This window comes from Sarcophilus harrisii, chromosome 5 (genome assembly GCF_902635505.1).
Source record: "Sarcophilus harrisii chromosome 5, mSarHar1.11, whole genome shotgun sequence".
Taxonomy (NCBI): Eukaryota; Metazoa; Chordata; class Mammalia; order Dasyuromorphia; family Dasyuridae; genus Sarcophilus; species Sarcophilus harrisii.
Window position 1 is genome coordinate 133,679,897 of NC_045430.1, and position 21,269 is coordinate 133,701,165.

At 37.0% G+C, this 21,269-nt stretch overlaps 2 protein-coding genes and 1 pseudogene across 8 annotated transcripts in view; 2 read left to right on the plus strand and 1 right to left on the minus strand.

The window, feature by feature from the left end:
• DCLRE1C (DNA cross-link repair 1C) overlaps window positions 1-11,677 on the minus strand; it is a 64,034-nt gene extending 52,357 nt beyond the window's left edge. Inside the window, exons 1-3 of one of the 4 annotated variants that reach the window (XM_031938615.1) lie at window positions 4,858-5,084; window positions 3,377-3,428; window positions 2,701-2,785 (exon numbers count right to left, since the gene is read on the minus strand). In XM_031938615.1, coding sequence (XP_031794475.1) covers window positions 2,701-2,785; window positions 3,377-3,428; window positions 4,858-4,966 — 246 coding nt within the window. In that variant the 5' untranslated portion in view covers window positions 4,967-5,084. Of the gene's footprint in view, window positions 1-2,700; window positions 2,786-3,376; window positions 3,429-4,857; window positions 5,085-11,487 lie in introns of those variants that run through there. The other 3 variants (XM_031938614.1, XM_003771450.4, XM_023504718.2) reach the window with 3 other exon arrangements.
• On the plus strand, window positions 4,965-11,708 carry LOC111721104 (annotated as a pseudogene).
• A 77-nt stretch (window positions 11,709-11,785) lies between these two features.
• MEIG1 (meiosis/spermiogenesis associated 1) lies at window positions 11,786-20,850 on the plus strand. 4 transcript variants are annotated; one of them, XM_012550890.3, is made up of 4 exons: window positions 11,811-11,973; window positions 15,376-15,546; window positions 17,967-18,136; window positions 20,485-20,850. In XM_012550890.3, the coding sequence occupies exons 3-4, from the start codon at window positions 17,999-18,001 to the stop codon at window positions 20,611-20,613; spliced, it is 267 nt and encodes an 88-aa protein (XP_012406344.1). In that variant the 5' UTR covers window positions 11,811-11,973; window positions 15,376-15,546; window positions 17,967-17,998; the 3' UTR covers window positions 20,614-20,850. The 4 variants fall into 4 exon arrangements, with proteins under 4 accessions (XP_012406343.1, XP_012406344.1, XP_023360493.1 ...); XM_023504725.2 differs by lacking the exon at window positions 15,376-15,546 and adding an exon at window positions 12,711-12,712 and having other exon boundaries at window positions 11,812-11,973; XM_012550889.3 differs by lacking the exon at window positions 15,376-15,546 and having other exon boundaries at window positions 11,786-11,973.
• Window positions 20,851-21,269: the final 419 nt, after the last annotated feature.

Consider the following 21,269-nt stretch of genomic DNA (forward strand, 5'->3'; position numbering starts at 1 on the left):
ATATTCACATATTTATTATATCTAAACAAAAGGTAGGCATCTGTTTTTACTTTATACATATTGTGCCAAGCAAACCCTACTCAAATCCCTCAATACAATTTTCACAAGCAAAAAAAAAAAAAAAAAAAGCAAGCCAACATCCACCATCAAATGTGAAATAAGAACATCACCAAAATTATCTTCAACATAGTTCTACCAGGTCAAAATCTTTCAAAAAGCAAAAAAATAAGGCTACCATTTTGAAAAAGGCCATTATCATTAAGAAGAAAATTAAGTTAGATGTATTTTCAAAATTCTTATTTGTGACATTAGAAAAAATAATATAAGGTGAAAAAGCAAGAGGGCCTAGCAACATTTTTCACAATATCCCCAATCTCCTTTTGGTCTATGGATCCAAAAAAGTCCCACAATTAATTTGGACTTCAAAATTGAGGATTCCTAAAAGACAACAATATATTCAGAGTCCATACACTGTTGACTATCCAATGAATGTATTCAATTTACCAATCTCTAAAAACATAGCATATCCCTGGCAAACTTTAGCCTTAAGACTATAAAAACATGTAAACTATATTGTTTTGTGTTAAAAAATAAATGTGTAGACCAATTTTTATCAAATCTGACTCCTTAGTTTTCAGCTGCCAAAGAAGCTGACTCAGTAGGTAGCAATCTAATCTGAGCTATCAATGGCATTTTCACACTCAAAAAAAATGCCAAAAAGTTCATTATTTCAGAAGTCAGGAGGGGGAAGGAGAGACACATTTATGATTTTAACTGCAAATCTTGACTTTTACTTTGCACATTCCAAGTCTTCCATATTTCAACATAACTAGGTAAGTTCAGCTATGTAGTGCCCCATACCCAAAACCAGCAAGGTGCCTAGTGCCTAGGAGATGCTTAAGATATTCTGGGGATAGTTTAAATGTTTTCAGAATTTATTTTAGATCCTAACTCTTTTGTTCCTTCCACCAGTAGCGGCCTTTGCTGTGGATGCCTAGTAAATCACGAATCTCTGCAGATTTTAGTTCTTTTATAAGTAGAATGAAAATAGCTCATCTAGAAAAGTACTGCAGAAGGAGCCTACCAGAAGCTGAATTTTTAAAAGGACATATACAGTACATGAAAGTAATGACACACAATCAAGTAGGATGACTTATAAGATCTAGAAGAACAATTTCAGGAAGACTAAGACCAAAAAAGACTCTCCTCAACTTTGTTAGGAACAAGAATTTCAGGGAAGGAACTAGATCACTGAAAATGGCCTATGTTAATAAATGAGAGAAGGCAAAATTCTTTAATTACTTAATCACCAGGCACCAGAAAAGCCAGCAGAGTAGGCTCTACAGGGAGATTTTTTTGTCCAAACTAATTGCACCTCTCTCTTCCAGATCCTCAATAGGAACTCCCTTTGTCCTCCCACCTCCTAGTTAATTCTATCTTTTCGTCCCTCTCAAGTAGAAAATGATGCCCCATTTTCACCACAAGGAAAAAGAACTAAGTCACCAACCACAATACTTCAGAGAAGAAAGAGAACCACTGTCCCTTCTCACATGCCCTCTCCCCTTCAAATGAATCCTTCTACTTGTGTGGTCTCATCCAATTAGGATGTGAGTATCTTGTGAGCAAGAACTGTCTTGTTTCTCTATTTGCATCTACAGCTTTTAAACACAGTCCTTGATGTACAGTAAATATTCAATAGATAACTTTTCACCTATTGATTCACGCTCTCATTTTGCTTTTTTCTCTCTCTACACATAAAAGTATAACTTTTAAAAAGGATGAGAAACTGAATTTCAAGAAAAGCATTATGACTAGAATTAGATCATAAAACAAGAATAAAAGCTATGTGCTTTACATGAGCTCATCTCATAGTCTAAATGAACTGTATTCTGAGATACTAAAAGAGTGACAGGATATGATTATAGAATGATTGTTGATCTTTTAAAGAATCAGAGAATAACAAAGATACTATGGAACTGGAAATGTGCAAATGTCTCAATTTTCAAAAAGTGATTGCAAACTTTAAAGCAATACCAGAAAAATTCAGGGAATTATTAAAATTATAATTTGTGGGGCAGCTAGGTATTGAAGTGAATAGAGCACCAGCCCTGAAGTCAGGAGGACCCAAGTTCAAATCTGGCCTTAGACACTAAACATATCTTAGCTGTGTGACCCTGGGCAAGTCACTTTTCACTTAACCCCAATTGCCTCAGCAAAAAAATAAAAATAAAATTAATTATAATTTGTAGGCACTTGAAAAGGAAAGCATCGATCCCTACAAATAAGTATGCATTAAGATCAAATTATGCTAGGTTAATTTCTTTTTTTTTTTTTAACTGACTGGCAGATCAGAGAAATTTGACAGAAATGGCATATAGTGCCTAGATTTCAATTACACATCTGGCAAATTTGTTCATTCTATTACTTAAACAAGATAAAGTGATGTGAAATAAATAACAATTCAATCAGGCAGATTCATAGGTGGATAAACAAGACCCAGATCAATGATCAACTGAAGAAAGAATTCTAATAAAGTGACATGAGGCTCCAATCTGACAACATATTTGTCAATGACTTGCATCAAGTTCTAAATGGCATGAAGTATAGCATTTTTTACTTCCAAATTTCTTTTCAGTTTACTTAGAAAATAAAGTCTCATTGAAAAAAATAGAACTCATCTTAATAAAAATATAAACTTACAATTCTTTTCTCCCAAAAGCTATATCTGGAATTAGTTAATAATAGTTCTTTGGTGACAGGGGAACAATATAAGTGAACCTTTAAGCTGCAAGGAAATAAAAAGAATTAGTTCCTAGATGTCTTCACCTCATTAATTGAATTTAATTCCAATAACAGAATCAAGAAGGGCAAGGTTGCTGAATCATAGAATATTAGAATTGGAGGGACCTTAGAGATCTTCTCATCCTAGGACTGCAACAAGATGTATCTTAAGATCTCCCAACTTAAATCTTATCTTCTTATAAAGAAAATGATTTTTTAAAATTACTAAATCATTATAATTTCTCTTGAAAAAAGTACCATCTGACAAGTGAATTTAAGCCTGTTCCATTCCAAACTTTCCTTTCCCCTTTGTAGAGTCAGAAATTTAGGTGCTTAGGGCAAATAAAATCTTAAGGGATTTTATTCTAGAAATAGCAGGTAACTACTCCAAGCACAAACAATCCATATACTCTAAGCAAAACTGTGAACTTGGGGCTTGGGGGTGGGGGAAAATCTGTCTTCAGCATCCTGATTTATACTATTTTACATGTCTACCTTTGGTGTTACCTTTTATAACATTCCAACCTAAGTTCCCAGTTGCCAGATTAATAAATAAGACTGTTATTTTCCTTCTTTCTTTATTGGAATCAATTACCTGCATTCCAATCTTCGTTTCAAAGATGGAGCCCTCAACCCTTTCATATGGTCTAAAAAAAAAAAAAAAAAAAAATGAGTGAGACACTTCCACTAGAAAAGCTTATTAAGTAAATTTGGGTAGAGAATGCTTATATGTATGAGAGATTACATTAGTTTTTTTGCAGGGATTTTTTGTTGGTTTTTTTCCGTGGCCAGCTGGTCTAGAGCTGTGAGTCAATCACCAGTGCAGAACTTCTCTGATGTTACATCCTTCAAAGAATGAAAGTCAGCAATTTTGTCTGCAACTATAGCTATTTTCTGGAATACTGAGAGGATAAATGACCCACTTATGCTTACATATATTACACATATCTGTATGTACACATACACATAGACACACACCTGGAAATAGAATTTATCCAATTCAGGACTTGAATCCAGGTCTTTCTCTAGTCTATCAATCAGCATTTGTTAAGTATTATGCCAGCACTATACCAAGCACTAGGAACAGACTGAAAGGCCAAAATTGCCCCTGCAGAAGAGATGTAAATAAATATCTTTGAGACACAAAGTAGATAGAATATAATCTTAGAGGAGAAGGCTCTAGCATGTAGGGGAAGAGAGAAAGTTAGACAGAAGCGGTATTTGTGCTGAGTCTTGATAAAAGACAGATATTCTCAAAGGTGGAGGTAAGGAAGCAGAGCACTAGAGGCAGAGGTATCGCCCAGGACAGAAAAATGGGACGCCAGAATGTCAGGTTTGAGGACTAAGGCACTCCGGCTGGACCACACAGTATTTAGAGGTCATTAAAGATAGAAAGGAGTTAGATAATAAAGAATATTAAATACAAATTAAAGACTTTTACATTTGATATTGGAGGTAAAAAAAAAAAAGTTTACTAGGTGGTAAAGGACAGAGGAAGAAGAAAGGGATAAGGAAATAGTCAAGCATATACTTCGGGGAAATCACTTTGGCAGCTATGTAGCAAAGACTGGAGTGGATGCAATAGGAAGACAAATCAGAAGGCCAATCCTGGTGCGTAAAGAGGGTCCGACACAGGCAGGCAGATTAAAACAAAGTGCTTACTAACAACAAGCACACAGGACGGATAGCGGCTTTCCTTCCCCGCTTGCCCTGCCCACCGCTGACCACGCTGCTCTGCATCTATTTTGTATGGAACGCGTTTCTCTGTGTACATTTCATTTCTGTGTACATTTCGTTTCCCCCACGAACATACAAGCTCTGAATGCAGGGGCCACTTCGGGACGATCTCGGATCTCCGTGCTCAGCGCTGAGCACTGTGAGGGCTTACAAGACTCCGCTCCAGCCCCATCCCCGCGCTGGGTGATTCAGCAAGCCACTCCTGCTACGGCTCCAAGCTTGCCCCAGCTCGGTTCCCCCGAACGGCGGCGCCCGGCCCCGGCCCGGCCCCGGCGCGGATGCCCCCGCCTCGCTGCCCGCGGAGAACCCAGCTTCAGGAGGCGTGCGGCGCTCACTCACCCTTGTGGCAGTGGGAGAGGAAGTACGCCCGCGCCGTCAGGTTCTGCCGATCAAAGCGATCTATGGAGATGGTGGGATACTCCGCCATCTGCCCCTCGAAAGCGCTCATGACGCCCGCGGGGCCCGCGGTAGTGCGGAACAAGCCCGGGAGCAGACGCCAGAACCGCACAGCGCGACTCCGGCGCCAGCCCCACCTCCACCCCGCACTTCCTGGAGCACGACCCCGCCAGCTCCCATTGGCTGGGACTCGGGGAGGCTTCCACCAATAGGAAGGGCCCTGGCCAGCGGGACTTTTTCTGGGGTCCCGGTCCACAGACCGCCGGGTTCCCGGATTGGCTTTGGGTTCTGGGTCGCCACGAGGTTAAGATGCTCGCGGCGTTTCCGCAGCTGACTACCGAGCTCATACCTCCGCCCAAAAGCTTGGGATTTTGTTTTTTCAAAGTAATGTGTGGGGGGGAATGCGAAAGATGAAATTCTCAAAGCTGCGTTAATAAAATGGGTCTTGATATTCAACATGTATGGGGCTGCTTGCCATCTAGGGGAAGGGGTGGAGGGTGGGAGGGAAAAATCGGAACAGAAGTGAGTGCGAGGGATAATGTTGTAAAAAAAATTACCCTGGCATGGGCTCTCTCAATAACGAGTTATCATAGGTTTGGCAATTGTTAATGCTGTAAAGTTACCCATGTATATATCCTGCAAATAAAAGGCTATTAAAAAAAAAAAAGCAAAACTGAAAAAAAAATAAATTAGGAAAAAAAAGTTATCATAATAAAAAAAAAATTTTTTTTTAAATGAAATGGGTCTTGGAAAGCTCCACAGTTGCTTAGGAAACCAACAGACCGAGTAGCATGAATGGCTATGCCAAGGATCAAAAACAAACAAAGCAAAACAAACAAGCGGACTAAGGAGGAAGAAGAAAAGCTTTTGCATCTGGCCAAATGGATGCCAACTTAGAGTAGAACTGTTGCTCCGATCATCGGGTGAAAAATTATCCCGTACTTGAAGCACTATGAATTTCTCCTGAATAAAGCTGCCCAAAAAGAATGAAAAAAACAAACAAACCTGGAGAGACTGAACAAATCCAGAAACGATACCAACCAGGCCTGATTCCGCTGATATGAATGAGGATGGATTCTCTAACTGCTCTCGGAAGCTAGAGCTGTCTGACAAACACTGGGAAAGGCCAAGATGAAAGCAAGAGAAAAACAATTATAAGAAGCAAAATGCTAAACTGCCCTCCAAAAGGGAAGAGAACTTCAAGCAGCTAGCATACAACTTCAGAAAAAGGAAAAAGAAGAGAGGAGGTAGAGTTTAATGAAGAAATTATATGGGGGGTGGGGGGGAGAGAGGGGAATCTTCAGATGACACTTCTAAAGAAAATTATCAGGTACTTGATACTGACTTTAGAAAGTTACAACATGATCTTAATGAGTTTAGATCAAAAAAGGAAAGTAGAGATAGGAAGAAAGACAAACAAGAAAGGTTTGTTCATCAACAGTCAAAAATCAGGATTTACAACATGCAGAAGAGAAGAAGCAAATCATTACTTTTTGCACTTCAAATCTTGGATGCAGATCTTCAGGAAGTTGTGAAAGACAGCTTAAGCAAGTAGAATTGTATCTCAGATAACTGAGGAATCCTGCATAATAAATTCTGCTTCCAGTACTCTTTTGTCTGAGTATAGTATCACCAAGAAGAGCATCACTCTGACAATGCCCAAAACTCCATCTAACCATGACCAATCCTGAAGGAATAGAACTTGATGGTTGTTACCAATATGGACACCCCAATGAAAGGTAGTAACACTGGGGTGTGAGAGTAACTTCTTTGGTGTGATTTCACAAGGACAGATCATTTAGAAAACAAATATAGTCTTGTCCATCCCATTCAAGACTCTTCTTTGAGCTAGAGGGTTAAGTCCTCTATGTGGAATGACTCCTTTAAAAGTTGCTGGTACTATCCCAAGCAAAACCTCTTTAAGGGGCAAACTAAACATAAATCCTGATAAGGGACTGGCAAATGACCCCTCTCCACTCCCCTTCCCCTATATAAAGCAGACAGAATCCCATGAGGATCTCTATTTAGGGTTCATGAATCTTCCTGCTCCAAAGAATGACACTGAGATCATTTTACCAGAAAATACTGAGAAGGAACTACAAGACTATGAAATTAAAACTTAAGTAGATTCTGTTGATGGAGATGCTCCAAAGCAGATTCTCTGAAATGTGAAATGTATAAAGGAATTAAAAATAAAATAAAATAAAGCTGTTGAAGAGGATTTGCCAAGACAATAAGTAAATGAAACCATCCTAAAATGCTTAAATGTAGAACTATCACTAACAGATGTATAGAAAATTGAAGAACTAATTTAGAAAGATAATCACAATAATCATTTTGATCTCCTGCATCATCCTTATGGAGAACAAGTTGGAAATATAAGAGAAAACTCTAAGATTAGAAAGTAATATTACCTAGCATAGAACTTATGAATGAAAAATTCTCTGAAGATAAAGTGAAGGCTCAATACCTTTTGATACAGAAAATGGAAGTAGTAAAACAAAAAATGAGCCATGAGTTACTTCTCACAAATTATTCTTTTCCATGTTTGCCTTCACTAGGAGTGCTCTGTCAAGATACTGTATTCCACCATGCTCATACCCCATCTGTGGAATTATTTGGTCTGTACTAATCTTCACGTTTTAGAATGTCATTGACAACTAGAACTTATCTAGGGAATCAAGATAGTAAAAACCATGGAGCCTGAAGGAGCTGAGTAGATTTAACTTGGAAAATAAAAATTTAGAGTGGAAAGCATGATAGTTGCCTCAAATAGTTGAAAGCCTAGGAAAAGGAACTTGAATTATTTTGTGAAATTCCGAAGGAAAAAACAGGAACAAAATAGGAATAAAAAATTATAGGGAAGCTTATTTTAGCTTATTATAGGAAAGAACTTTCTAACAATCTAAATTATCCCCGCAAAGTAAGGCTGACTATCTCATTTGGTAGTAACTCATCATTAGGTGTATTTATATAATTATCCCATACTTCAGCACTCCAGCTGTAAGCTTATGTGCACTAGATTGAATTTAGAGAATTTTTACAAATTATTGTATGTTGGAATCTTTACAAAGTGTTAAGCCATTAGAATTGATAGAGACAATAATTATCTAATTTAGCATGGTTCAATATGATTGATTTGATCTTGGAAGGAAATGTTTTGGGCCAGAACTTGAAACAAGGTACTTAGTACAACTGATAGAAATGATGCTTGTGTTCACACCTTTAGAGAGCTCATAGAAGCAAGAAATATTTAAGTATTCATTGGAGTTCACATGTTTGGGAGATTTCAGGGTTTAGAAAGAGATATTGGAATTCATACCTCCCTTGAAGTCCTTAGGGTCAGAGAGCATGCTGGGAGATATCCCACAATCCCACTCTTGGAGAAGTAGCATAATTACAGCTCCAGTGAGCCACTCGAGAGATTTATTTGGGAACATTCCCAGGGGTCGGAGAGGAGCACTCTGGGAGGAAGCCCACAAGCCCTCTGTCAGAGGCAAGAGAGATTCATGAAGAATTCACCTTTCTTCCTATGCCCCCCCAGAAAGAAGTGCAGGAAGAAAAGAAATTGGGAACCCTCTCTGGAGATAACCAAGACACCTCCTCGGGCTCCATGTTGTCCATAGATGCAGCAATGTTAGTTAGAAGTAATCCTGAAGACAGTGGAAGTGAACAGAGCTCTGAGGAATTCTTCCTCACCTTTCTTCCCATGCCACCCCAGAAAGAACTGCAGAAAGAGAAGCAATCAGGAAACCACTCTGGAGACAATCAAGACATCTCCTCTGGCTCCATGTTGGCCATAGAAGTTGCACTTCTATTTGACTTATTTGCTCTAACCATCGTAGCCCAGGCCAACAAGACCAGAATGAAATGTGAATTCAGAACTAAAAAGAAAAAGAGAATAATAAAGGGAATCAAAGGCAATGAATTAACAGAGTTCTTAATATCCATGTCAAATGTCTGTTCCCATCCAAATGTCTCCCAGGAGTATTTACCTATTCTCCAATGAATTCTTTCATATTCCCCACTTAGTAAAAGCATAAGTAAAAAAAAAAAAAAAAAAAAAAAAAAGCATTGGCACTCCTACAAAGGCACATACCATCATTTTTTCTACACAGTTATCTGAGTGCTCAATCTAGCAAGTGTTGACATTTCTTCAAACAATTGCCACCTGTGTTTTTTGTTCTCTGATGCTCTCACATTATCTAGCCATGCCTCCATATAAGCCTGGCCATACCCCTTTGTTCTGTTTTCTAACCACTACATCTGTTCTCTAGTCACCTTTCTGGTCTGCCACTTGGGTTTTTCTCATCTCAAAACTTTTCTTACTTGCATATAATGGCTCCAAACTATATGACATTTTCACACTTTGTGGGCCCACAACCTTCTGATAGTCATGATTCTGAGATTGTTACTTAAAGATCTAGGCCTTCTTAATGAAAACTGTCTTTATGAGTTTCTGTGGCCAAGAAATGTCACCTGGAAGACAGCCTTTTGATGAGTCTGCTTAAATTTAGCCAAACTTTTCTTCAGATAACAGATAAATAGCCTACACACAAACCTATACTCAAAGCCTTTCCAGTGGTCCCTCTGACTAGCCATCCTTGCCATCTAACATTTTTTCTACTGTTTCTAATCTCTTTTCACTTGGAAAACCGCTCCTCTAGACCAAGGCACCAAGAAAAACTTCCTCCTATAATCCCTTTGTTGTTATTCAGTTGTCTTCAGCCATGTCCCATTCTTCATGAACCCATTTAGGGTTTTCTTGACAAAACTATTGGAATGGCTTGCCCTTTCTTTCAATTCATTTTATAGAAAAGAAGACTGAGATAAATAGGGTTAAATGACTTGCCCATAGTTACACAGCTAGTAAATGTTGGATATTGAATTTGAATTTAGGAAGAGGAGTTCCTAACTCCAGACTGGCACTTTATCCAGGCACACCATGTACCTGCCACAGAGAAATTAAATCACTTAGCTTTGGAATTCCCAAACTAGCCAAACTATCTTGTAAGTGGATAAACAAAAAATTAAATTAACCCACTATAGGTGACCTTAGTCCATGTCTCACATCCTGTCCTGTGCATTATGGATATCTTGCTATCTACCCTGCCCACATCATTCCCCCTGTTTCTCTTTCTGTGGGTTCAGTAACCAAATTAATACGATTATACTATAATTGCTCTTGAAAACAACATGCCTATATGTTTTGTCTCCATCAAAATGTAAACTTCTTGAAGGGCAAGGTCTGTCTCATTCTTGCATTTATATCTTCACAGTAAACACTTAATACTTTTTATTTTATCTAGAAGGAATCATCTGTACATGTGGAAGTAGGATCATTTCCTTGTCAGACTGAGGGGAAAAAAAGAGAAAGAAAATCAAGGGATTTAGAGATGATTTATTTAGTAATGTACTTAAATGAGCATTGTTGCCCTATAGATCAATTCTTCATCTCTGTAATTCCCCCAACCAAAACTTTTTTCTCTAGCCAACCTCCCCTATGTTTTCTCCAATTAGAATGTAGGTTCCATTAAAAAAAAAAAATTTAAAAAACCTTTTTGTACTTGCATCCTGTGCTAAGCAAAGTACCTTGGCACATGGCACTCAGTAAGTGCTTTTTCATTTATTAATTCATTTGAGTTTTGCCCCCTCCAATCTGAGTGACTGAAGATCCTGGATTTTTATCCTTTTATTGAATATTGCTATCAGGGTTTCTAGGGTTCATATTTAACCAAAAAAGTGATATCTATATTTTAGGATAATTGATTTTCGTTGTAATCCTACATATTTTGTGCATTTTAAAAAAATTAAAAAAAAACAAAAAACAAAAAACTTCCTCATCCTGACAAAGACTGATTCTCCCAACAAGATTAGCATCTCCTAGAGTCCCAGAGGAGTACCTATCAAGAAGGCTTTGAGTATAGATGTAGCAGTTTTCATGTCTCTTGTTCAGAGATTAGTCTAGGACAAACTAGCGAGCTTGGTTGCCAGAAAATAACCCACCTTTTAACTTTTTGGCCACAGCCACTCGTGAAAACTACTACTGCCCACCACCAGTTAACAAGGGTAATTCCTTTTTGAAATGTACAAGGTTTATTTAGAGGATTCTTCCCTTCACCCCCACCCCCAGTGGCATTAGGCTTATTTCAAGTCCAATTTTTATTCGATATAATTTGGAAGTTTTGGAGTTGTGAGACAGGAAGGGAGGCTTTCTCTTAATTCAGTACCTCAAGGATCTGCGGCTTCTGACTTGGCCCTTCATCAAGTGAAGGGCCAACCTCAGAAACTAAGTCTGAAGGGTTGCCAAAGCCTCCCGCCCATGACTCCGCCAGGTGCACTCTGATCACGCTGCTTCTACTACGTGGGTAGTAACTCCTGCCTTAGAGGCCATCTAATTGTCCCCCACCCTCATCCCACCATTTGATAGATGAGGACTTGGAAGCGCAGAGATGACGGAATTTGGCCACACTGAGGGGCAATGGCGCAATCTGCAGACTACAAAGCCAGCGCTGTCTCAAAGATACCTCCCAACTGGTTCACAAGTCATTGCATTTTGAGCCCCTCCCCTACCTGTGCAGTAGTGTGTTTCTGCTTGGTTTGGTTTTGTGGTTTTTGTTTTTTGTTTTGTGGTTTTTGTGGTTACTTTCTTTTGCTTTCCAAACGAGGAAGCTGGGAGTTATAACGGGAGACTGACTACAACACGCCTCGCGAAGTTAATGAATGCCCAGGGGAATTCTCGCGACAATTCCAGCGGCCGGCGCCTGGCGTGGGCGGAGCGAGCAGTCACCTAGGGAGCAAGCTCCACAACTTGCGGCGCCAGGCTCCCTCCCGGAGCGCTCTTTCAAACGCGCCGGTTTCCTTTGCGCAGGCGCACGGGAGACTGAGTGAAAGGAAGAGCCGTTGGTTTCATCCTCGAGCGAGCTTCCGGGTTGCTACGAGGCTGGAGGGCTCCAGGGCAGCCGTTGTCTCTTTGCTGGCCTAAGAAGTCCCAGCATCCTGAGGAATCACTTCCAGCGCCACCTCCGCCCAAGCTTTCAGTGCCACAGGGCATCGGCAGTGAGTAACCGGCAGCCCGGGTACCTCACTATCAGCTGGGCGATGGGAACCGAGAGGGGCAGGAAGGCGGTCGGCAGGGGACGCTGCTCTGGCGGGCTTGGACGCGGCTTCCCCTCAAGGCCTCCCCAGCCCGTGTAGGCCCCTCCCCAACGCCTTAGGCCCCGCCCCTTCCTCGTCCCTGCGGGGAGCCGCGAGACGAGGAAACTTCTGTCCGCCCCCTGGCCTTTGTTTCTCCTCCTGCTCGGTGGTCCGAGCTAGGGCTCCCTCCCGCCATGCTTATCCCTTAACCAATTTTTTGGGGGGCAATGTCAGTCTCTTTGAAACCCACGGAAAAGAACGTGGCAGAGCTAAGTAAGGTTTGTTGTCAGTGGCCTCAGAGAAATTGTTCTAAAGCATTAACCCCAACTGCGCTATCCCGACTTAGCGGGGAAAAGATTTTATACAGAAGCCTCCTTTGTATTAGTACGCCACAGTAGAAAAAACAAACATATAGTTTGCGAATTGAAAAAGAGTTGAGTTCATATGTGATTGTGAATCCTGGTCCTGTCCCTTGGGAGAGTTGTGGCCTTAGAAAAATCACTTCGGTTTATCAAGCCATAGTTTACTCTTTAAAATAGGTTTAGTCATATTTGCTCTACCTACCTCACAGGGTTGTTGTGAGGAACAAAGGAGTATATAAAGTGTTTTGTAACTTAAAATGCATGTAATTGCGAGCCATTTTTATCTATTACCTTCAGAAGTCCCTTTTCATAACGCACCCAATGGCCTATGAACTGGACTAAGAATTCTGAAGAACTTCTAAAACCTTCTGCTTTAGTGCAATGAGTTTATCAGATGAGCTGATTATCAGGTTGGAAGTTGGGTTGCTAAGGGCAATGATGTATGGGAGAAAGTGAACGTAGTTGTAGAGGAGAGTAGGGAGTGTCACTGAGTGCTGATGAAAAATGTATCTAGTTTTAGGTAATTGAAGTTGGGACTTTAAAGCTGCCACTGGAACTCTCTCATGTCCAGAGTTAATGATTCATTATTCTCAATTTATAATCCTTTATAGATATAGACACATTCACTTATTTTGGATGTGAGTAGTTTCCGTGCCACTCATTTTTTATTCAGCCTCTTAACAGCTTATATTATTCTGGGGAGCAGGAAGAGTATTAAGAGCCTAGGAATTTTAACTTTGATAGAAATGTAATAAAGGAATTTACTTGAAATGTAAGTACCAAAAATGAATGTTAGAAATTGGCTCTACATGTTACTGGGGGGAAATAAAATTGTATTTAAATTTAATATTTTATATTATTTTATAATAGAAAAATGTTAGTGCCCTTCAGGGATTCATCAGTAAATAGGTGGGCAAAGTACTTTTTGCATATATAGTTGGTAGAGAAGTTTTAGCATATAGTTTGGTAGAGAAGAACAGAAAAGAGTGAAAAAGAGAACTCTAGACCACACCTGTTCTAGTTCAAGTGGCCCTGAGACAAGTGATTCTACTGCATCAAGCTAAATTGCAAGTCCTGATTAATATTAAAAATTTTGAACATAGGGAAATTCCCTTTCAGAAAGATAGGAAGTGCTGAATTATTTAATGTTTTGAGAGGAAAGTAGTATTTCTACCATTAAATTTAATCCTACAAAAATAAAACACTTTATTATAGAAATCAAAATGTATATCTAATAAACTGAAAATCTTTCTGCTGTGTCTGACAATAAATGCCTTTGGTTCTCAAAATCCTGTTTGTTCTTAACACAGTTTAAAGCTCTAATTGCTTTTTGCCAATAAGATTGTTAGGTACCATTCGTTTTAGATTTTGGAGGAAACAATTTTGTTGCAAACAGAAAATAAATGATTTTGAAATGCCTAATATCTATCCCAAGAATTTGCAGTTCTATAAAGGAGAATGTTCATTTCCTAGCCTCATCTAGCACTTAATCCATGTTCTGTCCTGTTAAATCTTGAAGACAGTTTTCTATATGTTTGAAACATCTCTAGAATCATAAAACCGGTATGACAAATGTTTATATAGACATAATTGTAATGTATCAATATTTAATATAACCTGTCAAAGCAAAAGTACTACCAATTGTGTACTAAAAAGCCAAATTTTAAAAATAATCTCAAGAATCAGTTGGAGTTATGACTGTCCTATCACTTATAAAAGCTGCTTCATTTTGTATTATCATTTTAAGCAATACACTTGCAAAATTTATGTAAAAACCTAAAAGAGTTTTGAATGTACTGAGTAGCACTCTGGTATTTTTTTTGCATGTTTCTTGGCAGCATTTTTTTCTATGGATATCCATTTCAATAATTGCTTTATCAGAATGTACGTCCAGGTTCCCCTGGACAAGCTTGTTTGTTGGATGTGCTTAGTGTGTTTCTCAACAATGAAGCAGTTAACCGAGATAACATGTAAGTGATTATAATTAGAATTTAAAGTTAATTTCCCATTAAAATGAATAGAATTGCAGAATGAGCATCTTTACTGTTTTAAACTGGTTTATTGCTCAACAGAACATGAACTATTAAATGTTATATGTACATGGATATACCTAGAAATATAGCATTATTTTTAGCCAAAATAATGTATGTATGTAAAGATCAAGTTTTCAAAACTAATCCCAGTAATACCACTAATTTAGAAATATGATTGTCAAGCTTTAGTTTGTCTTATTTGGAAAATTGAAACAAATTAATTCAACAGACATTGAATTCAAGGCATCATATATACTGTTGATGGATATTCAAGATAATCAACTGGTCCTGCTCTCTAGAGATAAGACATACAAGTAATTACAGTACAAAATAGTGCTAATAAGAGAAGTACAAATAAAGGACTCGGAGTTCAGGGAAAGAAACATTCACTTCCATCCCAGGGGAAGGTTTAATGGAGACTGTAACATTTGAAATGGGTCATGAAAAACAGGTTTTCAGTAGACAGTGGTAGAAAGAAAGACTTAATAGGAAATAATCAAAGTCAAAACTTAAGCTGTGTTTGTATTGAGTCTCAACTGACTCTTTGTGACCCCATTTGGGTTATTCTTGGCACAGAGACAGTGTGGTTTACTCTTTCCTTCAGTTAATTGTATAGATGAGGAAATTGAGGTAAGCAATGTTAAGTGACTTACCTAAGGTCACATATAGTGTCTAGGACCAGATTTGAACTCTGGAAAAGGAGTCTTTTCTGACTCGTGTCTTGTACTCTATCCATCTAGCTGCTCCATAGTATGCTTAGAGAACCTCAAGTAATCCTGTTTGGCTAGGCAGGAATCTAGAGTATAATGAGAGTAGGATGAGATAATACTAGAAAATAGGCAAGAACAATGTACAGGATCTAAAATGCGAGGCTAAAAATTAGAATTTTTATTTGGTAGACAGTAAACATCACTTCTTTTTTTTTTAAGTGGAGTAATTCAGATATTTGAAGTAGAAATCACTTTGACAGCAGTGTATTGTCTGGATTGAGAGAGAATATGGAGGAATTATTATAAACAAGGACACTATCATGTTAATCCAGCCAAGGAGACCTTGAATTACTAGTGACAGTGAAGGTTCGAAAGAAGTGGATAGATGAAGTGAGTTTATATATTTTAGCAGAGTAAATAATCTATTTTATGAAAACTGAATCAGAATGACTCATTTCAAGATTTTCATTTTATGAAGTTAGACTTCACTGTATTTCATCCATTGGAAATAATGTTTTTATTAAAGAATAGTTTTGAAGATATAGTGAAAATTCAGAATGCCTTCTTTTTAATTTACTGGTTTATGTGGTTGGAAAGGTATAACTATTTGAAGTATACTGCATATAGCACTGCACTCATTATATTCTAATCTTTGATGTTCCTCTAGCATTTGAAACTAATCATATCTAAAATTGAACTCATTTTCACCCTAGATCTGCTTCTTCCAACCTAAGTTTCTATTCATATTTTTCCAGTCATTTTTCTAACTTTAGCTAGTTCTCTCTTGACAGGTTCCTTTCCCTCACTCCACACATCCAAGTCCTCTCATTTATACTCTATGGTTTTTGGTTTTTGGTTTTGGCACCTTCTCTCCACTTCCCATTTCAACCATCCTAGTTCAGGCTCTTATCTATTATCAACTAGGCTACTGTAAAAATCTCATTGGTCTTCCTGACTCCAATCTGTTCACTCCCCAGTACATCAACATACAACTTAGAATGGATCTTACTAACAGTGCTATCATTGTGTCATTCTTCTGTTCCAGGTGTTCTTAACCTGGACCTCTGTGGCAGTGAAGCCAATTTTTTTGTTAGTGTTAGTGGGGGAAAAAAGACAATTTTCCCATTCAAGTTCATAGACTCCCTGAGATCAATCCAGGAATCCTATAGGTCCATGGATCTTAGATTAAGAACCCATCTACTCAATCCCTCTTAATGTTTTCTTGTTGCCAAGCAAATACAATATAAGTTCCTGATACTGGTATTCATATCCTTCCACAATCTAACTGTAACCTACCTGTTCAACTTTATCTCATCCTATGCTCCTGTAAATATTCAGTTTCAAATACACTAGACTACTCTCCACTGCCGTTGTACATCTTCCTCCCTACCAATTCCATCTTGGCTTGTGCTGTGCCCCATACCTGGAATAGTCATTTCCATCTATTTATGTGGTCTTTATTTCATGCCCAATTTATATTCTTCCTCCAAAATGAAATTCTCCCTGTTCTTCCACTCTCTCTTCCAAATGATCTCAATCTCTCATAGCACTTTGCTTAGAACTTTACTTTGTACTTTTACTACTCTCTCCTGTATTATAGGATGTCATATTATTTGTGTACCTGTGTAAGCTTTTAAAAAGCAGGATTTGTGTCATATGTATATATTGCCATACACTTAACAAGAGTATCTCAAATGCAGTTAGTAGGCCCTTAATAAATATTAGTCAAATTGAATTCAAATTGCAGGGCATATAATAGTCTTTAAATTAGTGATAAGTAATTTTGGAGCCCACCTTATAGATGCCATGGACCTTATGTCTTAGTTTTGGTTCTCATGTTGATCTGGCTCAGGATTGGGTACCACAATGATCTGAGCAAATGGACCAGGTGGCAAGAATTTCCCATTAACAAAGAAGGGAAAAGAGAAGAAAGATACCACGTTTCCTTCCTAGGAACAAAGGGCTATAGGAAAATAGATAATTTAAAAACACTATTATATAGAATGGTGGGATGTTTTAAGATTCTACTGTTCTGTTTTTTTAAAAAATGTATCAGAAATAAGCATACAGTTGCTCAAATCATCAGGATTAAAATACAAGATTCAGATAACATGTCTTTGATACCATAACTTTGAATTTAGTTGATAAGTCTATTACAGTTTTGTTTTTCAAGAAAGAAAGCCTAGCTACTTTTGGACTTCAATGTGGAAAAACTTAACCAATTTGATGCATTTTAATTCTTTTTAAAAAATGCTTTTTGGGGCAGCTAGGTGGTGCAGTGGATAGAGCAACAGCTCCGAAGTCAGGAGGACCTGAGTTCAAATGTGACCTCAGGCACTTAACACTTCCTAGCTGTGTGACCCTGGGCAAGTCACTTAACCCCAATTGCCTCAGGGGGAAAAATAAAAATTAAAAAGCTTCTCTAAAATATCTCATTTTAAAAGCTTTTACTATTAATTAAAATCAGTTGTATATGAATTCTAAACTTTTAGCTGAAAGGTACTTAAGTACGCATTTCATAAAATGAGGTTTTGTTGTGTGAGGACTAGGAAATAATTTATTAAAATGTCTTCTTGGTACTTAGTGTCAGATATTAAGGTGGATCAGGAAGGTTCAGAAAAAGCATAGAGGCCTTTGCTGTACCTCATAATCTTGCTTAAAATCTGAGGTTGATTGTTTTTTACTGCAGTAATGGTTATAAACAGGAATATTGGAAAATACATGTATTTTAAAATTTTTAGGTATTTTCATTTTGAGGGGTGGTATTTCAATAGTATGTCATAAGATAATATTGTTTTAACATCTTTCAGAAAAAAAGACTGGCGGTAAAACTTCTGTAGACATGGCTAGTTCTGACATGAAACCAAAATCAATAAGTCGCGCCAAAAAATGGTCAGATGAGATAGAGAATCTGTACAGATTTCAGCAAGCAGGATATCGGGATGAAATTGAATATAAACAAGTGAAGCAAGTCGCTATGGTAAGGTAGATTGTAAAAGCAGAATAATTTTCTTTTATCAAATGTTATCTCCAAGAAGCAGTATATTTATTTTTATGTTTTTTCTATTATTGCCCTTTGTAGCATTTGAAGGGGTTGGAAGTGAAGGGATGGAATTCCAAATTTGAATTTGACAAATGTTTTTCTTTTAAGGAATTTGTATTTATGAAAAAGTTGAGAATAATTTAGGCAACAAGGTTTTGTGGTGGATAGGGTATTGGATTTGGAGCAAAAAAAACCCAAAAAACAAAAAAACTTGAGTTTGAATATTGCCTCAAATGCTTACTAGCTATGTACTTCTGAGAAGTCTCAACTTCTTGCGTCTCATTTTTCCATGGATAAAATAGGAATAATAATAGCATCCATCTTATATTTGATCTGCAAGAAGAAGTTGGGAAGATCAAGTGAACTAACATTTGTAAAGTACTTTGTAAGACTTAAAATGATAAATAAATGCTAGCTGTTATTGTTAATGTCTAGAGTCTAATTTATTAACGATGGACATCAGCCATGTTCAACCCAGGGAAATTCATCTTGATTAGGCAGTCAACATTTTTCTTTATAAGAATGCTTCATATTGGGGGAGCGCAGTGGATAGAGCACCAGCCCTAAAGTCGGGAGGACCTGAGTTCAAATCTGGCCTCAGACTTAACACTTCCTAGCTGCGTGTCCCTGGGCATGTCACTTAACCCCAATTTCCTCGGCCAAACAAACAAATAAATAAAAGAATAATTCAGATTTATAAATACTTTGAATTTTTCATATAGATGAAGCTATATACAAAATGCCCATTTAATTCATGCTTATTATCTATTTTATGAATCCTCAGTATGTTTAGATTCTTATTTTTCTCTTCCATCCAGCTAGTTTTTGTTATCAGTTCTTAGCACGTCAAAAAAAAAAACAAAAAAAAAAAAAAACCAACAACCAAGGATGAAAAAATGAAGGATGAAAAAAAAATGCTTAGAAATGAGTTTGAAATTATTAATCCTAATTGAATTATCTATGATTTTTATTTTATTTATTAGCATTACCATAAATATTTGATGTTGACTTTATTCCTTCACCACAGGAACGGTTTTTAGTTTTTTTTTTTAATATTTAAGACAGAAGCAAAATTAGTTGAAAAAGGAGTTTTAAAAGAAGCCCTAACTCTTTATTTATAAGTAGGTCTGTCCTCAAAAATCTGTAGCAGTCTCTTTTAGCAATGTATGTTTGCACACTTAAAAGTCCTCATCTTTTAATCAGTCAACAAGGATTTATTACATTTTTATGCAGGCAAAACCAGAAATATTCTTAATCATAGAATGGAGGAGACCTTTTCTTGTTGAAGGATATCATGCCTCAGAGAACAAAGTTTAGCAAATCCTTCCAAGCTGAAAATCTTGAAGTATAGCCTGGGGAGAACTAGCTAAACTAGCTAAGTAAGTTAGGAGAAGCTTATCCATAACAACTCAAAAAGGCTTTTAAATTATGGGTTAATTTTAAAAGATACTCATTCTAATTAAATCAGATATCTTTTAACTAATAAAGACTACACTTCAAAATGTACCTTAAGGCAAAAATTGTTTCAAAAGGATATCTTGAGAAATGTTTGTAGAAAAGGAGAAAAGCAGCCTTTTGTATTGTCTTGGTGGGATTGTGGAATGATATATAAGTAATACATGAAATTCAAATTTTGTTTTGTTTTTAATGGTAGGTAGAACCTACTCTGCTAGGTACCTCTCAGATTATATCCATAAATATCTTTTTGGTCTGCAAAACTTTGGCTAGAGTCAATAGACTCATTTATCTTTGTTTAGGAATGACTTTGCCCAAAGATAACATCTTATAGAAGTGATACTGATGGGACAAGTCATCAAGCTACAACATAGCTTTCAGTAATAATAGACTACTTGATTTGGAGGACCTGAATTCAAGTTCCAAATAACTTAACATATTTCAGTATCATTTTAGCTAAATCACTTAAATATATACCTAGGCATTAGTTTCTTACGGGAAAATGGAATTGAACAAAATTATTTTTAAAGTTCCTTAATCTAAATTGTATTACCTGACAACATGAGAAATTGGAATTTCCTTAAATATGTTCTATATCTTGACCATTGTATAGAGATTCTAACATAGGTCTAGGAAGGAATGATAAATTGCTGATTTTATATTTTATATTCAAATTATTTAACCGAAAGGTAAAATCAAAGTTTTGTACAAGTTAATTTAATACTTTAACTTTTTAAAATTTTGAACTATTACTTATAATAAAATACCAAGACTTCTTTTGTATTTAAGTAGTACATAATTTTTTTTTTTTATTTTGTGTGTGCATACAGGTAGATCGTTGGCCAGAGACAGGCTATGTGAAGAAGCTTCAGAGAAGAGATAATACTTTCTATTACTATAATAAACAGAGGGAATGTGAAGACAAGGAGGTTCATAAAGTTAAAATTTATGCTTATTAGCATTTCTTCCTTGTGTGATTTGTTATTTATTTTAAAAAAAACCACTGAATTTCAGGATATAACATGTAAAATGTATGTCACATTACCAACTGTACTCTTCACTTAAATACTTTGTAACTTAAAAGTAATGAAACTAAGCTTTCTTTTTTAAGTCACCTTGCCCCACAGTTTAAAATAGCTGATAGATAAGTGAATAAATAAAATGTCATCTTCTAAAAATAAAGCAGGAGAAAATTGGTTATTTCTCTATTTTGGGGATTGAGTTAAAAAACAAATAACTTATTTTTCAGGAATGTTGCAATATTAAATCAACCCCATTTACATTAGAAAGAATCATGCTTTTGAATCATGTCTGACATACCATTGAATTTACTTAAGTTTACAAGTAACTCTAAATAAAATTTTACTAAGATAATTTTTAAAAGATGATATAAACCTTGTCATTAGCATCCCTCTACCTGGCATAGTACTTTTTACCTTCTCTTCAAATTCATCAAGGCATCAATAGTAAATTCTGTAGGGCAAAAACTTCCTGCTTACCAGATTATCTGAGAATACCAGACATAAACCTGACCACCTCAGATACTCGGCATAGCCAAGTTCCTAAAAAAGCAATAGCAGGAGGTTTATAGAGTACTGGACCTAAAATCAGGAAA

Excerpts from the sequence above, each read along its gene's own strand:
- MEIG1 (XM_012550889.3), top strand. The coding sequence starts at position 17,999 with ATGGCTAGTTCTGACATGAAACCAAAATCAATAAGTCGCGCCAAAAAA. Across the intron at positions 18,137-20,484 it reads AAGTGAAGCAAGTCGCTATG|GTAGATCGTTGGCCAGAGAC; the intron begins GTAAGGTAGATT and ends GTGTGCATACAG.